We start from the raw sequence: 20436 nt of genomic DNA, 5'->3' as shown, positions 1-20436 counted from the left end.
TGCTTCTTCTGATGAAGATGATGAAGTGCAGAAGGGAATCAAATATGTTGACTTCAATGCTGAAAAGAACATGAGAAATCCACATTTCCAGGTTGGGATGCGATTTGCATCATCAGCTGAGTTTAAGGCCGCAATGCAGAATTATTCGATTGCTAATGGTAGACCTATTTGGTATTACACTAATGAGGAACTGAGAGTAAGGGTAAGGTGCAAGGATCCATGTAACTGGGAGTGTTATGCTTCTCAAGAGAAAGCAGTTGGGCCGAATGATTTGGTGATTAAGACCCTTTATGATGTACATGAAAACTGCAGTCATGCCTGAAAAAATAAAATGATGACTGCTAAATGGGTTGCTGAGAGATATGAGGACAGAATTAGGGCCAATATGAACATTCCAGTCCATTCTTTAAGGTAGACAATGCATGAGGAGTACAAGATACAAATATCAAAAACAATAGCCAGAAATGCTAGAGGTATAGCTGTTGACAGAATCAAAGGTTGTGCAGTCGAGCAGTATAAGCATATATGGAAATATTGTGAGGAGATTAAGAAGACTCATACTAATTCTACCATGGTAGTCGAGTTCACTCCATTTAGAGATCCAGGTTCGAATCCTAGGTTCATGAGACTGTACTGTTGTTTAGGTGCACTAAAAGAAGGAATCAAAATGTGTAGACCTGTGATTGGGCTTGATGGCTGCCATATAAAAGGGCCTTACCCTAGTCAACTGTTATCAGCAGTGGCAATTGATCCCAACAATGGTTGGTGGCTTATTGCTTGGGCCATAGTGGAGAAGGAAGCTACAATACAGTGGAAATGGTTCTTACAACTTCTCCAAGCGGATCTGAAAATAGATAATCAGTGTCACTACACTTTCATCTCTGATCAACAAAAGGTATGGATCTTATTATCCAACATTTGATGTGAGACTTGTGGCTGTTTGAACCAATAATTTATTTATTTTTTATGCTGGGATTGGACAGAGCATTATCCGAGGTGCTACCCAACTCTGAGCATAGATACTGTGTGCAGCATATGTATCAAAATTTCAAGAAGAAACATCCTGGAAAGGCACTTAAAGGGATGCTGTGGGCGATAGCTAGGAGCAGCACAATTGAGATGTACAAGAAAGCTGCTGAGGACTTGAAAGAGTATGACAATGAAGCATACAAGTGGGTGGAGAAGGCTCCTCATCCGATGCATTGGTGTAAGGCTTACTTTTCTCCTCACACTAAATGTGACATGATTGTCAATAATCTATGTGAATCTTTCAATTCACATATACTAGAGGCCAGGGATAAACCAATTATATCTTGCTTAGAGAATATTAGAGAACTGATGATGGAAAGAATTCAAAAAAGAAAGGCTGCCATGACTAGATATCCACACTCAACTGGTCCTTTGATTAGAAAAATTATTGAGGACAGAATTGAAGAGTCTTTCCAGTGGTTCCCACAGTTCAATGGGATTGATGGTTATCAGGTAAAGGGCCCAAGAAATTTCCAGTTTGCTGTGAATTTGAGAAAGAAGAGTTGCACTTGTCGAATCTGGGAATTATCTGGTTTACCTTGTACCCATGCCATTGCAGCAATTAAGCAAGCTGAGGATGATCCACATGAAATGATTGCGGAATGTTACTAAAAGGGCTTATTTTTACAGATTTATAATAATGTCTTGCAACCCATCAGCAGCTAAGTACTGTGGCCTGAGTCCAGCATGCTTCAACTTGATCCTCCAATTCCCACTGTCCAGCTTGGGAGGCCAAAAAAGGCAAGGAGAAGAGATGAGACAGAAGGGAAGAACCATGGAAGAAAACTTAGAAAAAATGTCACTATGCATTGCAGAAAATGTGGTAAAACAGGGCACAATGCTGCAACATGCAAAGAGGTGACTGAGCACCAACAATCTGGCCAGCCAAAGAAGAAAAAATATGTGAGTATACATACAGTTCAATGTATTTCAAATGTCATATAGTATACATACATATAGTCTCTAATCAACTTCCATTTGTACAAGGTTTCAAGAAGAAAACAGCAAGCAAAAGTAGTCTAGTCACAAGGTATAGAGACCCAAGGGCAACAGCAACAGGAAACTCCATCAGCTAGCCAACCAAGCCAACCAATCGCATCTGCAACTCAGCAATCAGATCTCATGTCCCAACACCCAACTCCACCACTTCAACAGCCAATACCAGTAGTTCAGCAACCAGATCTAGCAGCTACAAGTTCTAGATCTGGCAGGAAATTCAACAGAAATGGTAAACGGCCCTTGACTAATGCTGACAAAGGGATGATTAATGCTAACTATGCCTACTTGGGAAAGGAACCACCCTTCAAGGTTGGTAGGTGGAGAGGTAGAAGAGGTGCAAATGCTGGTAGATCTAGATCTAGATCTACAAGTGGCAGAGGTGCAGGTGCAAGTTAGATAGAATTGGATACAGTTTTAGATGTGATCTGAGATGTTGATGATGGTGACTGATATGTACATAAGTCTTTTGACTTATAATAGTTTATTTAAGTTCAGCGGGCTGTTAAAATAGATGCATTAAAGTTTAACCGCAGGATCCACTTCATGTTGATAGTGGATGCCTTTTGTTTTGTTATGGTGGATGCCTTTTGTTTTTCATCCACTATCTTTTTGCATATTCAACAGAAAGCTGTGTACTGCTGCAAATTGGAAACTTTTGTAGTTGGTTTTATCCAATGGAAATACTCCTTTTGTCTTAATTTACTGTGTTATAATGCCGCATTCATAAGAAACTACAATTACAGCAATTCATAAGAAACGACAAAAAACTTGCATCCATTCATTCAGTAAAAAGTAACACAATTACAGCAAGGTAACCATTACATAAGAAAACAAACCAATGAAAAATTCACTATAAAATACAACATGGGAATCTTTGGTCTGCTATTGCTACGGACACTACCACCAAAAGCTGTATCCACTCAACCTTACTACTGCCATTTCTTCACAATCACCAAACAACATTAACTATCCCTTGATGGCCAACATATGGTCACTCTTAATAACAGTCTTCAGATAGCAGCAAAACCAATACAACAATATAAAAGCCCATGTACCGAGAAGAGCTCTTTTGAGATAGTGCTCTCTGGTCTTGTGCTTTTTCACTTCACCCTCCAATTTTGCAACTTTAAGTTCCAATTTTTGAACTTTATTTTCCCATCTTCTTGCTGAAGTTTCTAATTCCTCCATATTACTTTCCATTCTATTCATTCTTCGCAGCAAACCGGGAATCACTTGAGTTGATCTTTCGCACATTGTTGGATCATACCATTCCCAAAAACCACATCCCTCATCCTGCAATTTACATTTTCCAAGACTAAATCCTCTTGTTATAATATTTCCATTACAAATCTAACATCTTACCTCTCTAAGATCTTACCTCTCCTAAAATGCAGACCACAAATCTTCTTGCTGGGTTCCAATCTGTCCATGAGGTCTTCACCATTGCTGTTAATCCGCATGAGCATCTAGGTATGGGTTTAGGAGAGCGTCTCGACATTCTTTGGCTTCTTCGATTTCTGACACAGAATTTAGGGCTGGAAATTGAGTCCCTATTTTTTCCTTCACAAGACCAGACACTTCAGTTTGTTTAATTGGCTTGTTTCTACCGCTCTTTTTTTTCTTTTCAGTTGATGTATTAATGTAAGTAAACGGTCAGTGGATTGACGGACAAAATTGCCCCTGTGATTTGCCACGTGTAATGCTAATTTCAGAAATTAAGAGCTATTACCGACGAAATGGTCACGGGTGGCCTGATTAAGTTGTTTAGTGGCCAATTATTGACAAAAAATAGTTCGATGGCCAAAACATGATCTTGGGAAAAGTTTAATGGCCGCCCAGATAAAATGTGATTTATCTGGCAATAAAACTGTGAAATTAGAACTGAATTAATAAAAAAATTAATTGAAAAAAGCTGATAATTAAACTTCATTTGTTGGGCAACCCAAAACAAAAGAGGACATTTTCTTAATAAAATTTTGAAAAAAAGATAATTAAATGTGATTTCTTTGACAACCACAAAAAAAAATTTTGTTAATAATTGCAAAAAAATTATGAATTAAATGTGATTTGTTGGGTAACAAAAAAATGACAGTAACAAAAAAATGGCATTATTAATTAATTATTAACAATTAATTGTAAAAAATTGGTAATTAAATGTGATTTATTTGGTAAAAAAAAGAAATCCAAATAAAAATAGGTAAATAAATAATTATAACAATTAATAGCGGGGAATCGATAATTAAACATGGTGTGTGGCGTGACCAAATAATAAATGACACTATAGAAGGGCACCACATTGTTGATTGTTTACATAGAATCAATACCAAATAAAGATTGTCATGAAAATTTGATAATAATAGTTGAATGCCTTCCCATCTCATTCCAAAATAAATAAATAAATAAAGAGCACCAATATTTTTTTTCAGCGAGATTAGCTAGGTCGTCGTTGGAAGAAAATCAAATAAAGAATAAAATTTTCACAATTGGAGCATAACAAAAGCAATTAAAAAATGATAATATATAATAATTAATACAATTCAAGCATAACATAAGCAATTATTACAATAAAAAATAATAATTAATAATTGTGATTTATCTGGAAACCAAAAGAAAGCACTGATAATTGTAAATAATTGGGATACTAATTTTTTTGTCAACACAATTTATTGTTGGGAAATGGAAAAAAGGGGCCAAATTTTAGCACAATCCCACATGTAATATGTTAACAAGCAGTTCCAATCCAATAAAAAAAAAAGGAAAAGAAAAAAAATCAAAGGCACATGGGACCAGATTTTAGTGGAAGACTTCAGGCAAACAAAGACACGAAAGAATTGCTAGCTAGACGTCCAAGCGAACAAAGAAACAAAAGAATCAGCAAAGGTCCAATTCACACGAGCAAATGACACGAGCCAGACGACCACCAATTGGCCAATGACAGCGCACCATATCAGCAATTGGAACCCAATTGGAAAGTCCCTCATTCCCCAATAGACTAGATATGTTAGGGGCTGCTTGGTTAAAGGGTTTGAGAATCACAGAAAGGAATGAACACCTTATTTGTTGCTTGGGTTAAGTCTATTGGAATGTAAATTTTGGAATCATTTCTGAAAAATCGGACTTAGTTCATTCCCGAGCAAATTGGGAGGTTTTGGACAAAACCCTCAACTTATGACGGACCTACCCTCTCTTTTTCTCCATCACACGCCGCACCTTCTGTTCTTCTTCTTCTTCGTCAGATTTCCTATCTTTTCTTCTTCATCATATAGTTTTTATCTCTTATCCAAAATTTTTTGAAAAAAAACCTGCCAAAGTAGATCTAAATGGAATAGGAATGGACAAATATCTTCAGCGATAAAGAGGAGTAGATTTCAAGTTAGGGAAAGGAATTCGGTAAGAAGCAAGGACCGATTGGACAGCGACAAAGGGCAGTGGGTTCCGACTCTCCCTGGATAGCGAATTCTGGAGTTGAAGAGTCTTCTACTAGGGTGAATTCCTTGATCCCAGGTAAGTGGGTTACAAACTCCGTTGCCTCTACAATTTTCTTCTCCGTATGCAAGCTTTTCTCTTCCTTCTTCTCTGTTTTTTCAGGCTACTCACTGGCTAGCTAAAAATAAAGAAGGAAAGAAGGGAATCTGACACAATAACACTAACTGGACCAAAATGCTATGCTCTGGACCCATCACCTTCTCACTTTTATTCCACTCACGCTACACAACATAAAGATTAAAAAAAAGTCTTCCTTCCATGAATTCATATTCTTTTGTCACAAAACACAATGAAAAATTAATTAAGAAGGTTGCTTAGTACTTTACACATTATTTCCGTAACAAATACATTATTATTGGTGAGAATAATACACATTTTTAATTCATGTATTTTGTTGTAATAAATGTATTTTAATTCATGCACTTCGACAAATACATTATTTTGTTTCTTTTTTTTGGTGAGATAAATGTTAATGTCATTAGATTTGTCATTTTTATGTTTTTATTGTGTTTTCTTGAATTACGCATTCAATGGAAGTTCAAAAATAAAGGGTCAATCGATTATTAATCTTTTGGTTATTTGATCCGTGAATACTGGTATAGATTGGGTGGGCTTCTGGTTGCCTTGTACCTGTTTGTAAAATTGTCTGCTTGAATACCTTTCAGTTTCATAGTTATTCGTACATTAGAATTTCAAGTTTAAACCATCAATTTCGTTTGTTTATGCGTATTTATATTTATATCTGTATATCATTGTGTTTACGGATGTATGATGCATGTCTAGGCCTTTTTAATAAGATCAATTGATGTTTAATGCATTTGAAGATTTTGATGTCGTAATCTAATTTGGTGAATACTTACGTTTGGTTGTCATATTATTATGTAGAGAAAGATGCCACGTTTGCCTATTGAAAACAGAAGATGCAAAAAATATTGAGAGCAAAACCAAATTTTATCGGGAATGATAATGGTTGTTATTGCATTTTTTATGATGTGGTACCAGTTAATATTCATTCATCTCAAATAGGACTGTCAATGAGACTGGGCCAGCCCGAGCTCGGCTCGCTCGACCCGACAGAAAGCCCGATGAGTCCGATCATTTAGTGAGTTGGTCTGAGTTTGAGCCTAAAAATTAGGCTCGAATTAAATGTGAGCCGAGTTTGGGCCTTATTAGGCTCAAACCTGATATAGGCCCAACCCTTTAATTACCTATATATATAATATTTATATTTTGATGTTATGTATAATTATATATCCAAATATATTATTACTAAATACTAAATATATACATAAATTACAAAACATAAAAATACATCTAAAAACTCTTTCATGAGCTTTTTCGAGAGCCAATATTGGTAATGCATAACTAAATCACTAATTTTTCTTATTAGTTGAGTAAATTTTTGTATTGACATAATATTGGTTGATTTTTTTTTTTTCTACAAACACAAAAATCATCAAACATATTTGGATTTAAATCACAAGATTATAAAAAAAAGTTTCAACTTTTAAAGATGTATTGGCTTATGATCGTATGTTTTATTACTATTTTTCATGCATTTTGAATGGATTAAATATAAATATTGTTGAAAATTTTTTTATTTATATACGTTTTAAGAACTATTATTTGTTCATCTTTAGTTTTAATATTATAGTCTTGTAAATGTTAAATTAGTTTTACAACTTAATAGTTATAGTAATTATATTAAGAAAATTAAGGAATAATAAGTGAGTTTGGGTTAAATCCGATTAAGGCTCACAACTCGAATATTATGTGAGTTGAATATGAGTTTTACATTTACGAACCCGAAACTCATAACTCGAAACCCAAAAATGATTCAAATTAAATGAGTTGAGTTTGAACTCATCAAAACCCGACTCATTAGGCCCGATTGACAGGCCTAATCTCAAAAGTAGAAGGCGCCAAATAAAATCAAAAGAAGAAAATGTCACTGAGCGCATGCAACACTTTATTGTATTAGGGAGAGTGATGTTTATTGTATTAGCGAACTTTGTATGGATAGACGAACATTTGGGATATTATGTGAAATGATTAGAGACACTGGAGGTTTGAAAGCTACCAGAAACATGTCAACAGAAGAAATTGTTGCCATGTTTGTATATGTTTTGGTTCACCACAAGAAAAGTAGAACAATTTGTGGTCTATTTTGGAGAAGTAGAGAAACAGTGAGTCGTCAATTTAATCTTTGTCTCCTAGCAGTTTTGAAATTGCATACTATATTGTTTAAGAAGTTTGAGCCTATTACCGAAGATTGCATAGATGAGTGATGAAAATGTTTTAAGGTAATTCATTAATTAAAATACAATCATTTAATAAAATGTATATTTTCATCCAAACTATCCAATATAGACATTTTAACTATTTTATATTTTTGTTAAAATAGAATTGTTTAGGTGCCTTAGATGAGACATTAATAAATGTGACACCACCCACTGAACAAAAATCAAGATACCGAACGAGAAAAGGAAGTATTGCAACGAATGTATTAGGGGTTTGTTCTCCTAATATGCAATTTATCTATGCCTTGCCTGGTTGGGAAGGTTCGGCACATGATGGTCGTGTGCTTCGAAATACTATTTCTAGATCTAATGGTCTTAGAGTCCCACAAGGTAAACATATATTGCAGTATCCAATACAATTCAATCAATTTTTTTTCTAAAATAAGGTAGTTAGTTTAGTATTAATTTGTGCATAATTGAATTTTGAAGGTTGTTATTACTTGGTGGATGCTGGATATTGTAATGCTGATGAATTTCTTGCCCCTTATCGAGGGCAAAGATATCACCTTAATGAATTCAATGGTTATCGACCACAGAGACTGGAGAAATATTTCAACATGAAACATTCTAAAGCTAGAAATATTATAGAAAGATGTTTTGGATTGCTAAAAGGAAGGTGGAAGATTCTAGCATCCCCTTCATTTTTTCCAATTCAAACACAAGTGTGAATAATTATGGCATGTTGTCTGCTGCACAACTTGATAAGGAAGTTCATGACTTTTGATCCACAAGAATTACTACAAAGTGAAGAAAATGAAAGTGAAGATGAAGACAGTGATGAAAAAGTAGAATATATATCCACTATTTTGCCAAGTGACCAATGGGCAAATTTTAGAAATAATTTAGCTCAAGAAATGTTTGACAATTGGAGGGTTGAACTTATTTAGCTATGAATGGATGTTTAGCTCTTAGACTCATTAAATTTGGATTGACATTTGATGTATTCTTGTAGTGAATTTGTGAATTAGATTGACACTTGATGTATGTTCTTTTAAATTTGGATTGACATTTAATTTTATGTTCTTTTATGTGCTTTGTTATATTATAAATTTCAGTTATATGCTATTGTGTATTGAAAATAATTGATATATATTGGCTGACTTTTAATAAATGATAGGATGGAGAATGATGAAACTGTACGTGGAAGAGGGAGAAATAAATATTTTTGGACTGATAAAGAGGTAAAAGTGCTCATAGAATCATTGCAAGAGTTGGCTTATGATACAATGTGGAAATCAGATGGAGGATTTAAAAATAATTATATGAGTGAATTGTTTAAAATTATCTTGCGTAAGCAACCTACTTTTACCAACAAGTCAGCCCACATATTGAATCAAAAGTTAAGTAGCTGAAAAATAGGTACCATGCAATTGTTGAAATGTGCGAAGAAAGTGGTTGTAGTTGGAATGATGTTGAGAAAAAGATTTCTTGTGAAAAACAGTGGTATGATGATTGGTGCAAGGTAAGAAATTGATTACTTTTTACATTGTGATATGTCATTTTTCAACCTTTTATTAAGATTATCATTTATCTTTCTATTTTATCTCTAGACTCATAAGGATGCAAAGGGCCTTTGGGATGTCAAATTTTCATATTTAGGAGATCTTGAATTTGTATATGGAAGAGACAGAACCACCGGAAATGTTGCTGAAGATTTTACAGAAACTGTCCAAGATATGAAAGCTGTCCAAAATTTGGAGGAAGGAGATGAAAGGGTTGATGCTATGTCAAACTCGAATAATGATATGGTAGAAGAAGATGAAACAAATTTCATGGCGCAATCAACTCAACCAAGTTCAACAAGCACAAGAAATTCCAATAAACAAAAGAAACAATCACCTCCAATTACAAATATGTCAAAAAAAAAAATGAAGTCTGTATCAACAACAAGGGATGATCTTGATGCATCATTGCAACTTCTCACCAGTAAATTTGGAGATTTCGTGGAGGGAATTCAAACTAATTTCACAACTATGGTAACAACCATGTCAAATGAGGATAAACGTGAGCAATTGGTCTCCGATAGAAGAGATCAAGTTGTTGCTGAGTTATTGAAACTTGCTTTACCGAGTGGAGATGTAATGAATGCAGCCGACATACTTTTGGACCAGATTTCCAAGCTTCATGTGTTCTACAATCTTCCTGCAGAAATGAGATGACAATATGTAATTAACCTCCTTTATCCTCCATCTACTCGCTGAAGTAAAATTATTGCTAGCTGGAAAGTGATGATTTGGTGGCAATTTCTTTTTGTTATGGTGATTGTTAGATGGTTATATGATTAGTTTTTTGAAGATCATGGATATTGAGTGGCACTCTTGACTGGATTAGACAATTGGTTTGTATTTTGTATGGTTAGCTTTTGTGATTTGAGTCTCTTTCTTTTGTTCATATATGTAAGGAGAGATCTATTTCAAATCATTGTCTAATGTAGGAATCACAAATGACTTGTTAATGGAGTAAATTTCCAAAACCTGCCAGTTTAATTTTAATTTTCGTAAATTTAATTTTAAATTCCCAAAATGTTATTTTAATTTTCGTAAATTTGTTTAACTATGAAAAATTGGTTAAATAGCGCATTAAATACAAAACTTGCCAATTTCTTATAAACAGCTGGTATGTTATGGGCAATTTTTTTTTTTTTTTTACTTTCACATATTTAATTTATGTTAAATACAAAACATACTAGTTTTCTTTTGGCCGCTATTTAACCAACTTTTCCTATAAAGAGCTGGTATATTTCCCATAAAGAGTTGGTACAAAATATACTACAAAACCTGTCAGTTTCCCATAAAGAGCTGGTATCTTATGAGCTATTTCTTTTTTTTTTTTTTTAACTTTCACATATTTAATTTATGTTAAATACAAAACATACTAGTATTCTTTTGGCCGCTATTTAACCAATTTTTTCCTATAAAGAGCTGGTGTGTTTCCCATAAAGAGCTAGCACAAAACATACTACAAAACCTGCCAGTTTCCCATAAAGAGCTGGTACGTTATGCGCTATTTTTTTTTTTTGACTTTCACATATTTAATTTATGTTAAATATAAAACATACTAGTTTTCCTTTGGCCATTATTTAACCAATTTTTTCTATAAAGAGCTGGTATGTTTCCCATAAAGAGGTGGTACAAAACATACTACAAAACCTGCCAGTTTTCCATAAAGAGCTGGTATGTTATGCGCTATTTAACCAATTTTTCATATTTAAACAAATTTATGAAAATTAAAATAACGTATTTGAAAGTTGCATTTTTATTTGGAAGAACGCATTCCTTGGATGCATTTTTCACCATTTGGGAAGAGACTCAAAAATCGCCACCCTTTGGGAAGTTAGTTTAAAAACTCCCTCTTTTTGGGAATTTACTCCTTGTTAATGCAGCCACTATATTTATTTTTTGGTATTAATTTTTTTAAAATTTATGATTTTCTTATGTTTTATCAAAAAGTTAATAACTATTGTAGTTACAATTATGGAGATGTTAATTTGTCGTATGTGTAATTCTTTTATTTTATAAGAATTGTTATATCAGGGTAAATTTGAAATTTAATTACATTTAATTCCGAAATACTCATCAAACCAAGTATCAAGAATTGGAATGATGCTAATTCCAATGTGTGAACCAAGCTAGATATTGAAATGAAAAGTTTAATTTCAAAACCAGAATCTATGATTCCATTTTCATTTCCGATTCCAATCTGTGAAACAAGCAGCCCTTTAATAAACTTACCACCAGAGAGGTCGGGATTGGGGTATTTTCCAGACAATGGACGGGTAAGGATTTCAAAACCTAGTCCCTTCGCGGGGGTTTTTTTTTTTTTTAAATTTTGCGTAGATAATATTCTTCTATGGGATCGAACAAATTGAAATCATCTATAAACTATGCGAAGGGATTGATTCAATTACATTAACCTGTTGATTAGCTTTGTCCTCTTAATTTTTTATTTGGCTTTTTCTATTGGGAAAAATACCGGTTTTCGTCCCCAAACTTTGGACACAAGACACATTTCGTCCCTCATCTTTCGGGCATGACACATCTGGTGTTTGAATTAAGAATTTTAGACCAAATGTTATCCTCAAACGGCAATTTATCCACCATTTAACGAAACCGGTCACCTGAGATTCACGTACCGTTAAAGCTCCTGTCCGAAAGAACCCAGGTGGAAAAGGACGTTGTCTCCACTTTACCTTGTCCTTTCCAAATCTGAACTCTCTCTCTCTACAAGCTCGCTTATATTTGTGTAAAAACCCTTTTCCCCTTTCCTTTGCCTTTCAATTTTTACACTTTCAAAAGCGCATTCCAAAAAATTATTGAAGATCGAAGAAGAAGAAGCTGACCTGCTGGCATCCACTAAGTAGCAGAGCGAAAAAATATGTCGGTGCGAAAGAAGGAGTTGAACGATTGTGCCCCACCAAATTATGGTAAGTTGTCCAGGGTTTAATAATTTGTTGATTAAAGTATTAATAATGAAAATGTTGACCTTTTAGTGGCAAGCCATGTAGATGTGGTCCTTCACATGGGTGTTTGTGATATATTATTATTGTTTTTTTTAGCTAAAAATACTAGCAGCATTGTTTGAATTAGGCTGCCGAAAGTAAAAACAAATCTCATGGATCCATTGTTTATTCCAAATGAAGTGATACTCGAGTACGGTTATTCTTTGCCCAGTAGCTACATAGCTGGTTCATTGTGATATATTATTGTTAATGCTAGGTCCAACTACAAAGTTTGAACTTTTTTTTTAATATGATACATAGGGTCCTTGATGTCTATTTTACAGGTGTAAATCTTATTATTGTTTAGTCGACATTGTTTGAAAAGATTAATTTTTGTAATGGTTAGAACATATGTGTTTGAATTATAAATCTGTGGTCCCCAAATTATTGCACTTTGCTGTCCTCAAATTATTTGTTAAGCTTATAATAATAAGTTTATCCAATATTGTTAAAATATAAAAGTAATGGTTTGGTTGCTTATTCAGTATTTGATATATTCTTTTTTTTAACTATCAGAAAAAGGTAGCTCACTGATTACACTAAAATGTCATTGTGGAGGGTTGATATTTTACACTCCCCAACCGCATTATAAGGGTGGAGATGTATGTGTCCTGGATTATGTTGAGAGTATAGGCTTGAGTATTTTTGAAATGGATAGATTGACTGAGGATGCTGGTGTGTTTGGTCACAAAGTGTACTATGGTTGGGAGAATAATAGCTTTAAAAGGATAGACAATAGTAGAGAATTGCATGGATATATTGTAAAGACTGCTGGTTCAATTAGGGAAGTTATCTTGTACCTTGAAATCTCATTTCATGAAATTTTGGTTCAACAACTTGGCAATGATGCTTATAAGGTTGATAAGAATGAAGAAGGTCCTGCTAGTGGTAAAGATGGTAAACATGATCATGAAGAGAGAGGAAATGATAACAGTGATTCTGATTCAGCCAATGAGTCTTTTTTCTCAGCAGTAGATTCTGATTATAATCAAAGTGAAGAAGATGATGCTGATTTCAACGATAACATAGATACAAATGCTGAATGGTTTGGTGTCTCACACTATAAGGAATTGAAAACTAATTTGGCAAAACAAGGACAGGTTGAAGCTAATTTGGTTCAGTCTGAGGATAATGATGTAGCCCCTGACTCTGAATCAGATTTTGAGAGTTTGCATGGGTCTGATGATGAAAATGGTAGTAATAGGTGTGTTGTGTTCAATCCCAAGGACATGGATAATCCAAAATTGAAATTAAAGATGTTTTTTAGTACCATCAAAGAGTGCAAGTTAGCTATTACAAACTACAGTGTAAGACAGGGGAGGCCTTGTAAATTTGTGAAGCAGGATTTGGTTAGATTGAGGGCAATATGTAGAAGCGAAGGCTGCAATTGGCATATTTATGCTAGAAAATTTGATAGAGAAGGAAGTGTGCAAATTAGGACATTTGAGGACACTCACAAATGTGGCTTTACATATCAAAATCCACTTGTAAATTCTGGTTGGGTTGGTAGAAAGTATTGTGAGGAGTTTAGATCCAATCCTAAGGTAGATGTGGAGCATTTTAGAAAAACAGTGATGAAGGAAAACAAATGCTCCTTCACAAAAAAACAAACATATAGGGCTAGACAAAAGGCTTTGGACATTATTCATGGTAGTGAAAGTGACCAATACAGCAAGTTAGGACCGTACATGCATGAAATTCAGAAATCTAATCCTGGTAGTTCTATCATATTAAAGACTGTGGATGGCACTTCAAAAGGGCAACAAAGATTCCAAAGACTTTACATGTGTTTTCATGGAGTGAAACAAGGATTTTTGGTTGGGTGTAGGACGTTGATTGGGGTAGATGGCACATTTTTGAAAGGAATAGCAGGGGGTGTTCTATTGATTGCTGTTGGACTAGATGGTAATAATGGCATTTTTCCTATTGCATATGCTATAGTTGAGGGTGAAAACAAGGAATCCTGGACATGATTCTTCAAGTTACTCAAAGAAGATTTGAAAATTGAAAGAGATTATGAATGGACAATCATGAGTGACAAGCAAAAGGGACTAGTTCAGGCTTGTATTCATGTTTTTCCAAATGCAGCTCATAGGTTTTGTGTAAAGCACTTACACAGCAACTTTTCTACTGCTGGGTTCAAAGGGGAAGCTTTAAGGAGAGCATTGTGGGCTGCTGCAAAGGCAACTACACCAGCAGAATTTGTTAGGAAAATGGAAGAAATGGCAGCAATTGACTTGGATGCTGCCAAGTGGTTTGATGATAAACCACCATCTCAATGGAGTAGAGCTTACTTTAGCACCCATTCAAAATGTGATATGCTATTGAATAATATTTGTGAATGTTTCAATGGCAAGATTTTGGATGCTAGAGAGAAGCCAATCATTGAAATGATGGAATTATTAAGGTTGTATATGATGCAACGAATGCAGCAGAATAGAGACATGGCAAGACAAAAATGGAAAGAGTATATGTATTGTCCTAGAATCATTGAGAGAGTACAAAAGAGAATGGATAAGGCAACACAATGTTTTCCTTTCAAGTCAAACGATGATTTGTATGAAGTTTCCTGTCCATATGGTGATCATTATGCTGTGAACATTAAAGAGCAAACTTGTTCATGTAGGAGATGGGAGCTGACAGGAATTCCTTGTCCCCATGCAATTGCTGCACTTTGGTTAGCTCAAAAGGATCCCATGTTATATGTATCCAGCTGGTATACAGTTGAAACATACCTAAAGAGCTATGAAGGAGCTATTTGTCCAATGAATGGGGAAGGAAATTGGGAGAAGACTGATGTTGATGGTCCAAAACCCCCTTTATATGGTAAAATAGCTGGAAGACCAAAAAAACAAAGGAGAAGGACTGCTGATGAGGAACAACAAGCAAAGGAAAAAAAGGCCAAGAAAATGAGTAGAGTGGGGCAGGTAATAAGGTGCAAATACTGTCTGTAACAAGGCCACAACGTGAGATCTTGTAAGCTTAAAAAGGATGAAAACAATGCCTCAGGATCTGGTATAAAGAGCAAAGAAGCTGCCTACAATACAAGATCTGATGAAGTTGACAGTGGAGACTACGATGAAGTTAATTGCACTGAGATTCTGGTTACATGTACTCCCCAAATATTCGACAAGAATCCAAATAATAAGTCTACCAAGCTAGCAGTAAGTCTTGTATACAATTGTTTTGATGTTAAAGTTTCATTTTATCTCCTTCTATTCAATAGTCTATAAAAATTAAATTACTTTGAGTTGTTTTTCTTACTTTGCAGAAAAGTTCACATGCAGAAAGTAGAGTTCAAGATGGATCAATGCATGATGTAACAAAACTTGCAACTTCAACTGTGAGTACTGTACATGCTCACCACAGCAGCAAAGTTTATCATAGCAAAGTTGATGTTGAGGCAGGCACTATCTAATGAAAAGTAACAGGGAATTTGTTTTTGTCCACACATGGCCAACCGTTCATTATATATTGGAGTAATTTCTGTTGATGTTCATTATATATTGGAGTAATTTCTGTTCATTGCATCTGCCTTCATTGAGGGGTTTCCTTTTAGAGTCTTAAGTCCTTTCTATATGATCTAGTCACTTATTTGTTATCCACATACCATTTCTGGTGGTGCCAATACAGATTTTTTCTTTGTAATTTATTTATATCTAGTTGTTTTCCATATGTCAAGAAGGTCTTTATGTCATTTATCCTGATTGAAAGAAATTTAATACATGTTCTTTAATACATTTAACCTCTCAGGAGACTAACCATTTAGAAGATGTTGCTGTTACAAGTTCAGCCCCAACTTCTCATGATTTGTATGAAGTTTTCGGTCTAAAAAGAGCTCAAGTTAAATACAGTCAACCAGTACATGGAACAAAAGAGAAAGAGCATGTACAGATGCCTGTCAAGACCAAATCTGTCCACAGGGAAGTTGCTACTGCTGCTGCTACCAAAAGAGTTGTTGGTTCTTCAAGAATGAAAAGGAAAAACAAAGTACTATAAATATTGATAGTAGAGCCTTAGATGGTTTTTTTTTTTTGTTTTGATGTAGATTATGGACTGAGGTTGACAATAGGAATGGTCCTTTTTTGAAGCAGACATCATATTTTGGTGTGGTCACTTTTTTGTTTGTTGTCCTCAGAATTAGTGCTACGATGTGAACACATGGTTTTGGTACTTTATTAATGGAAATTGTCTGGTGAAAAAATTTGGGGATAATTTCAGAAACCTCCCCTGAGGTTTCTGACAATTTCACTGACCTCCCCTGAGGTTTCCACAATTACACTAACCTCCCTTGAGGTTTCTGATTTTGTAACAAAATCAGCCCATGACCACAAAAGTAAACATAAAAAAGTGTTTTCAGGAAAGAGAGGAAATTTTGTTCCCATAAATGCCCTTAAGGTAGGTGTACAAGTTATATTAGTGAATTAATGAAAACTAATAAAAATCAGAAATAAATAAGAAAAAGTGAGGGGATGGGTATGGGAATCATAAAATTTTACTTATGGATATAAACAATTGGGTAACGCAACCGACCCAATTAACCCATCTACCACCACTCAGGTCATTTCACAAATACATTCATCAGACAAAGCTTTCCTCTTGTCACAAAAATTCAAAGCAATGTGGTACATGTTCACAAGCAAGCAGGTCAAAATCCCGCCTGCATAATAACGTTGAAACCCGCAAGCAAGATTCTGTGTTTTTTCTATTTCAAGGTTAGCTCGCATGCGGGTTAATGTTATATTTGAGCGCGAGAAGAAAAAATTGGTAATTAGGCTTTTTGGGCATTATAAGTAAATATTTAAATTAATAGCAGTTTTATTACACCAATATTATTGTATTATCATTATTATGATTATTGTATTATTTCTTAGGCAAATATAACATTTAATTATTTAAATTTGATTTTATTTTTACAATTTATAAAATTTTTATCACTTATATAATATTTTTAAAACCCTAATACATCTAAATTTGATTTTATTTTTCAAATTTATAAGATTTTTATTTAAAAAAATGGGATACGGATAAGATATCCGGTTGGTTCGATTTGCATAGGTGCATATGAGAATATCCGAATACTCTTTAAACCCGCATGCGGGTTTAAGGAGATTATGGCAACTCTCTGACACACTAGTTACCCGTCCAACTTGTGTGTATTAAAATATATTTAAATATTATATTTCATATTTTTGTTATTTAGAGTTTAACAAAACATTAATATTGGGTAGATTTGAGGGATATGCATAATTTTGCATATTTGTAGGAATATTAGAAAATGGAAAATTTGGGTAAATTCCCAAATTTTGGAGGTAAGGTGTAATCCAAGAACTAAAACAGTCGTTTATAAAACCTTAACAATGCTGTTTAATGACGATGACGATGACGACTCAAGATTTCTAGATCTCATTTTAGGGAAATACAGCCACAATGCTGGGTGTTGCTTTATGCAAGTTTCTACTTTATTTCTTGGCAGAATTTGATTTGGAAGAGGGGATTTGCTCTCGGCAGAATTTTCAGATGGAGCTTGAGCTTAGGCTTGGAAATTTGCAGAGGAAGTCGTTGAAGTGAAAGGAAAAGGGAAAGTGAAAGGCAAGGGAAAGGGGAAAGTGAACTTGTAGAGAGAGAGTGAGCTCAGATTCGGTTTTGGACAAGGAAAGTGGAGACAACGTCCTTTTCCACCTGGGTTCTTTCGGACAGAAGCTTTAACGGTACGTGAATCTCACGTGACCGGTTTCGTTAAATGGTGGATAAATTGCCGTTTGAGGATAACATTTGGTCTAAAATTCTTAATTCAGACACCAGATGTGTCATGCCCGAAAGATGAGGGACGAAATGTGTCTTGTGTCCAAAGTTTGGGGACGAAAACCGGTATTTTTCCTTTTCTATTGTCTCCAATCTGCCTAGCTTCTATTGTCTCCACCTTACTGGTTGGTATGTTTGTTTGTAAGGATTTTAATTCTGAGATATTCTAAATTCAACTCAATTTGTCTTTCAGATATTTTATCTGCGGGCCACCTCGGAATTGGAGGACGGAGCTGCTCAAATTCTGTCCCCGTCCCCGTTATGACCGTGTCATTGGCCAATGGTGTGAAGAGTGCAAAGCTCTACCCACCCCGAGTCGCTTAATTCAACCTCCTTCATATGGCAGTAAGTTTGTTGTGTGGGTTAGAATTTTACATTTGTGTGAATCCAAATTATGTCTTCTTTCGTTTTGATACGTTTGTTCTTTCTGTTAAATGTTCGTCTTAGACAATCCTATTTTTGGGTATGAATTTTACTGTGTTTTTTTCAGGTGCATCGGTGATTGATGGCATGTTAACGCCTGAGGAAGAGGAACCTCTGTTTGGAGCTGATCGTTTAGAGTGTCCACGGCTTAAGCGTCGTCGACCAACAGACTGTCCATCCTGTCATGGAATCTGTCGTCAAAGAACAGACTGCCAGCCCTGTTGTCAGATAAAAGACTGCAAATTCTGCCCATGGGAATCATTTCTTTTAGATCCTTCGTTGCAGACCATTTCTGTAGAATCTGCTAAATTTCCCTTCCTGATGGTTATCAAACCTGGAAAGAAAGCATGCTTTTTGAAAAACTTGGTCTTACCTGTACAGGTGGAGTTGAAGCACCGGGAGATTACGCCCTTTTGTGGTAACTATAGGAGCATTTATCACGAGATAAAGAGGGCCCCCCATTGTTGTTCCTTTTTCCGCTGCTTGTATTCTAGAAAATCCTGGACGTTGCTTTACGAGAGACATCCTGTGTGCTGCCGTAAATTATCTGTCTTGCTATTGTTGAACCCTCTTATAAACCAAAGGATCGATCTTCCTGTCATTGGCCCAGTCATGGTCATTCAAGCCGCATTTTCTGTATCTGATGTAAATAATGTGAATGCTTCTCCTGATTGTGTCTTTGCTATTGTGAATGAAGCTAATTGTGATTATTCTCATAGTGGCAAGTCTGACATATTTTTGGCTATGTGGTGTCCTGGGTGGAAGACATGGGAATTCTGTAAGGCTCAGTATCCTCATCTGTCTCTTGACACCTATATTGGGATGGTGTTTTGCGGCAAACGAGTTCGTTGCTTCACTGTAGATGGGTGGACGTATGTTTTTGACTTGAATGGCGATGAAGCCTCCTGGGGGCTTTTGAGACATGTCCACGACCCCGATGAACACGTAAACAAAGGTTTTCATGTTGTAGTTGATGACAGTGATGACAGTGGGCGTTTAATGCTTACTAGAGCAGGTGGACCTAGATCATACTACTTCGCTATTGGTAAAGCCAGTAACGAGATACTGAAAATTGTAACTTGGCTAGATGAGGCAGGCAAGACAGTTTATCATTTTTACAGGTTGGATCGGCTGGAGTTGGAATGGATTAGGCTGGGCGATGGTGAGTGGATGGATAGAAGTTGGTTCTTGACTGGTGAGTTCGTCTTTTCTACAGCTGTAATTGGAGGAGCTAAGATGTTCAGAAAATCAGATGTTCCGACTGAAAGAAATAGGGTGAAGTTTATCTGTCATGATTTGCTTAGAAATTCTAGCCATAGTCTTGTTGGAGATTTCATCTGCGGAAGTTCTTGGGTTTGCCTGGGGTATTGAACCTTATGTTGGGCATAAACTTTTGCTACTCTCAAGGATATCTATATTTAACATTTTTCTTTGACTCTGTCTACCAGTCTTTTTTGGTTAATCTCTGACTTTTAAACCGTCTATTGATCATGCAGTTCCTCTACGGCTTGTACTCCATTCCGTCGTAATGTTTCGATCTTGTAACCCAGCTCAGTCAAAACTCGACTCAAGTTCGATTAACATCGAGTTCGAGTTAAATATAAAAAATTAATTATTCATTTTTTAAAATAAATTTTTTAAATCGAGTGAACTTGAGTTTGACTCGACTTGAATTTGAGGTTGAAAGCTCAAATTTTACATTGAGAACTCGTCGACGTCGAGTTCAAACTTTGCTAACATTAAGTTAAAGTTCAACTCGATAAGGTCAAAATTCTATTCAACTCAACTCGTTTACAACCTTATTTAGAATTAAGGCTTTGCTTACAAGCATATCACTAACGTCCCAAAGTCTAAACTCGTGAGAAATTGGATGGAGTTTTGCATTTTTTTTTTGTT

At 35.2% G+C, this 20436-nt stretch overlaps 4 protein-coding genes across 4 annotated transcripts; all 4 read left to right on the top strand.

Annotated features, from left to right (window-relative positions):
• Positions 1-418: 418 nt before the first annotated feature.
• LOC140009726 (uncharacterized) lies at positions 419-1641 on the top strand. The gene is made up of 2 exons (XM_072056009.1): positions 419-895; positions 1033-1641. The coding sequence occupies exons 1-2, from the start codon at positions 419-421 to the stop codon at positions 1639-1641; spliced, it is 1086 nt and encodes a 361-aa protein (XP_071912110.1).
• Positions 1642-11573: 9932 nt separating this feature from the next.
• LOC140009513 (uncharacterized) lies at positions 11574-19980 on the top strand. The gene is made up of 3 exons (XM_072055271.1): positions 11574-11589; positions 18311-18462; positions 18608-19980. The coding sequence occupies exons 1-3, from the start codon at positions 11582-11584 to the stop codon at positions 19909-19911; spliced, it is 1464 nt and encodes a 487-aa protein (XP_071911372.1). The 5' UTR covers positions 11574-11581; the 3' UTR covers positions 19912-19980.
• On the top strand, positions 11979-14526 carry LOC140009514 (uncharacterized). Its single transcript, XM_072055272.1, has 2 exons — positions 11979-12237; positions 12829-14526. The coding sequence occupies exons 1-2, from the start codon at positions 12189-12191 to the stop codon at positions 14283-14285; spliced, it is 1506 nt and encodes a 501-aa protein (XP_071911373.1). The 5' UTR covers positions 11979-12188; the 3' UTR covers positions 14286-14526.
• Positions 14343-16500, top strand: LOC140009515 (uncharacterized). Its single transcript, XM_072055273.1, has 3 exons — positions 14343-15476; positions 15584-15655; positions 16066-16500. The coding sequence occupies exon 1, from the start codon at positions 14343-14345 to the stop codon at positions 15264-15266; it is 924 nt and encodes a 307-aa protein (XP_071911374.1). The 3' UTR covers positions 15267-15476; positions 15584-15655; positions 16066-16500.
• Positions 19981-20436: the final 456 nt, after the last annotated feature.

Source organism: Coffea arabica, chromosome 6e, assembly GCF_036785885.1.
Source record: "Coffea arabica cultivar ET-39 chromosome 6e, Coffea Arabica ET-39 HiFi, whole genome shotgun sequence".
Lineage (NCBI taxonomy): Eukaryota > Viridiplantae > Streptophyta > Magnoliopsida > Gentianales > Rubiaceae > Coffea > Coffea arabica.
The sequence above is the reverse complement of the archived record's forward strand: the minus strand, read 5'-3'. Positions and strand labels throughout refer to the sequence as shown.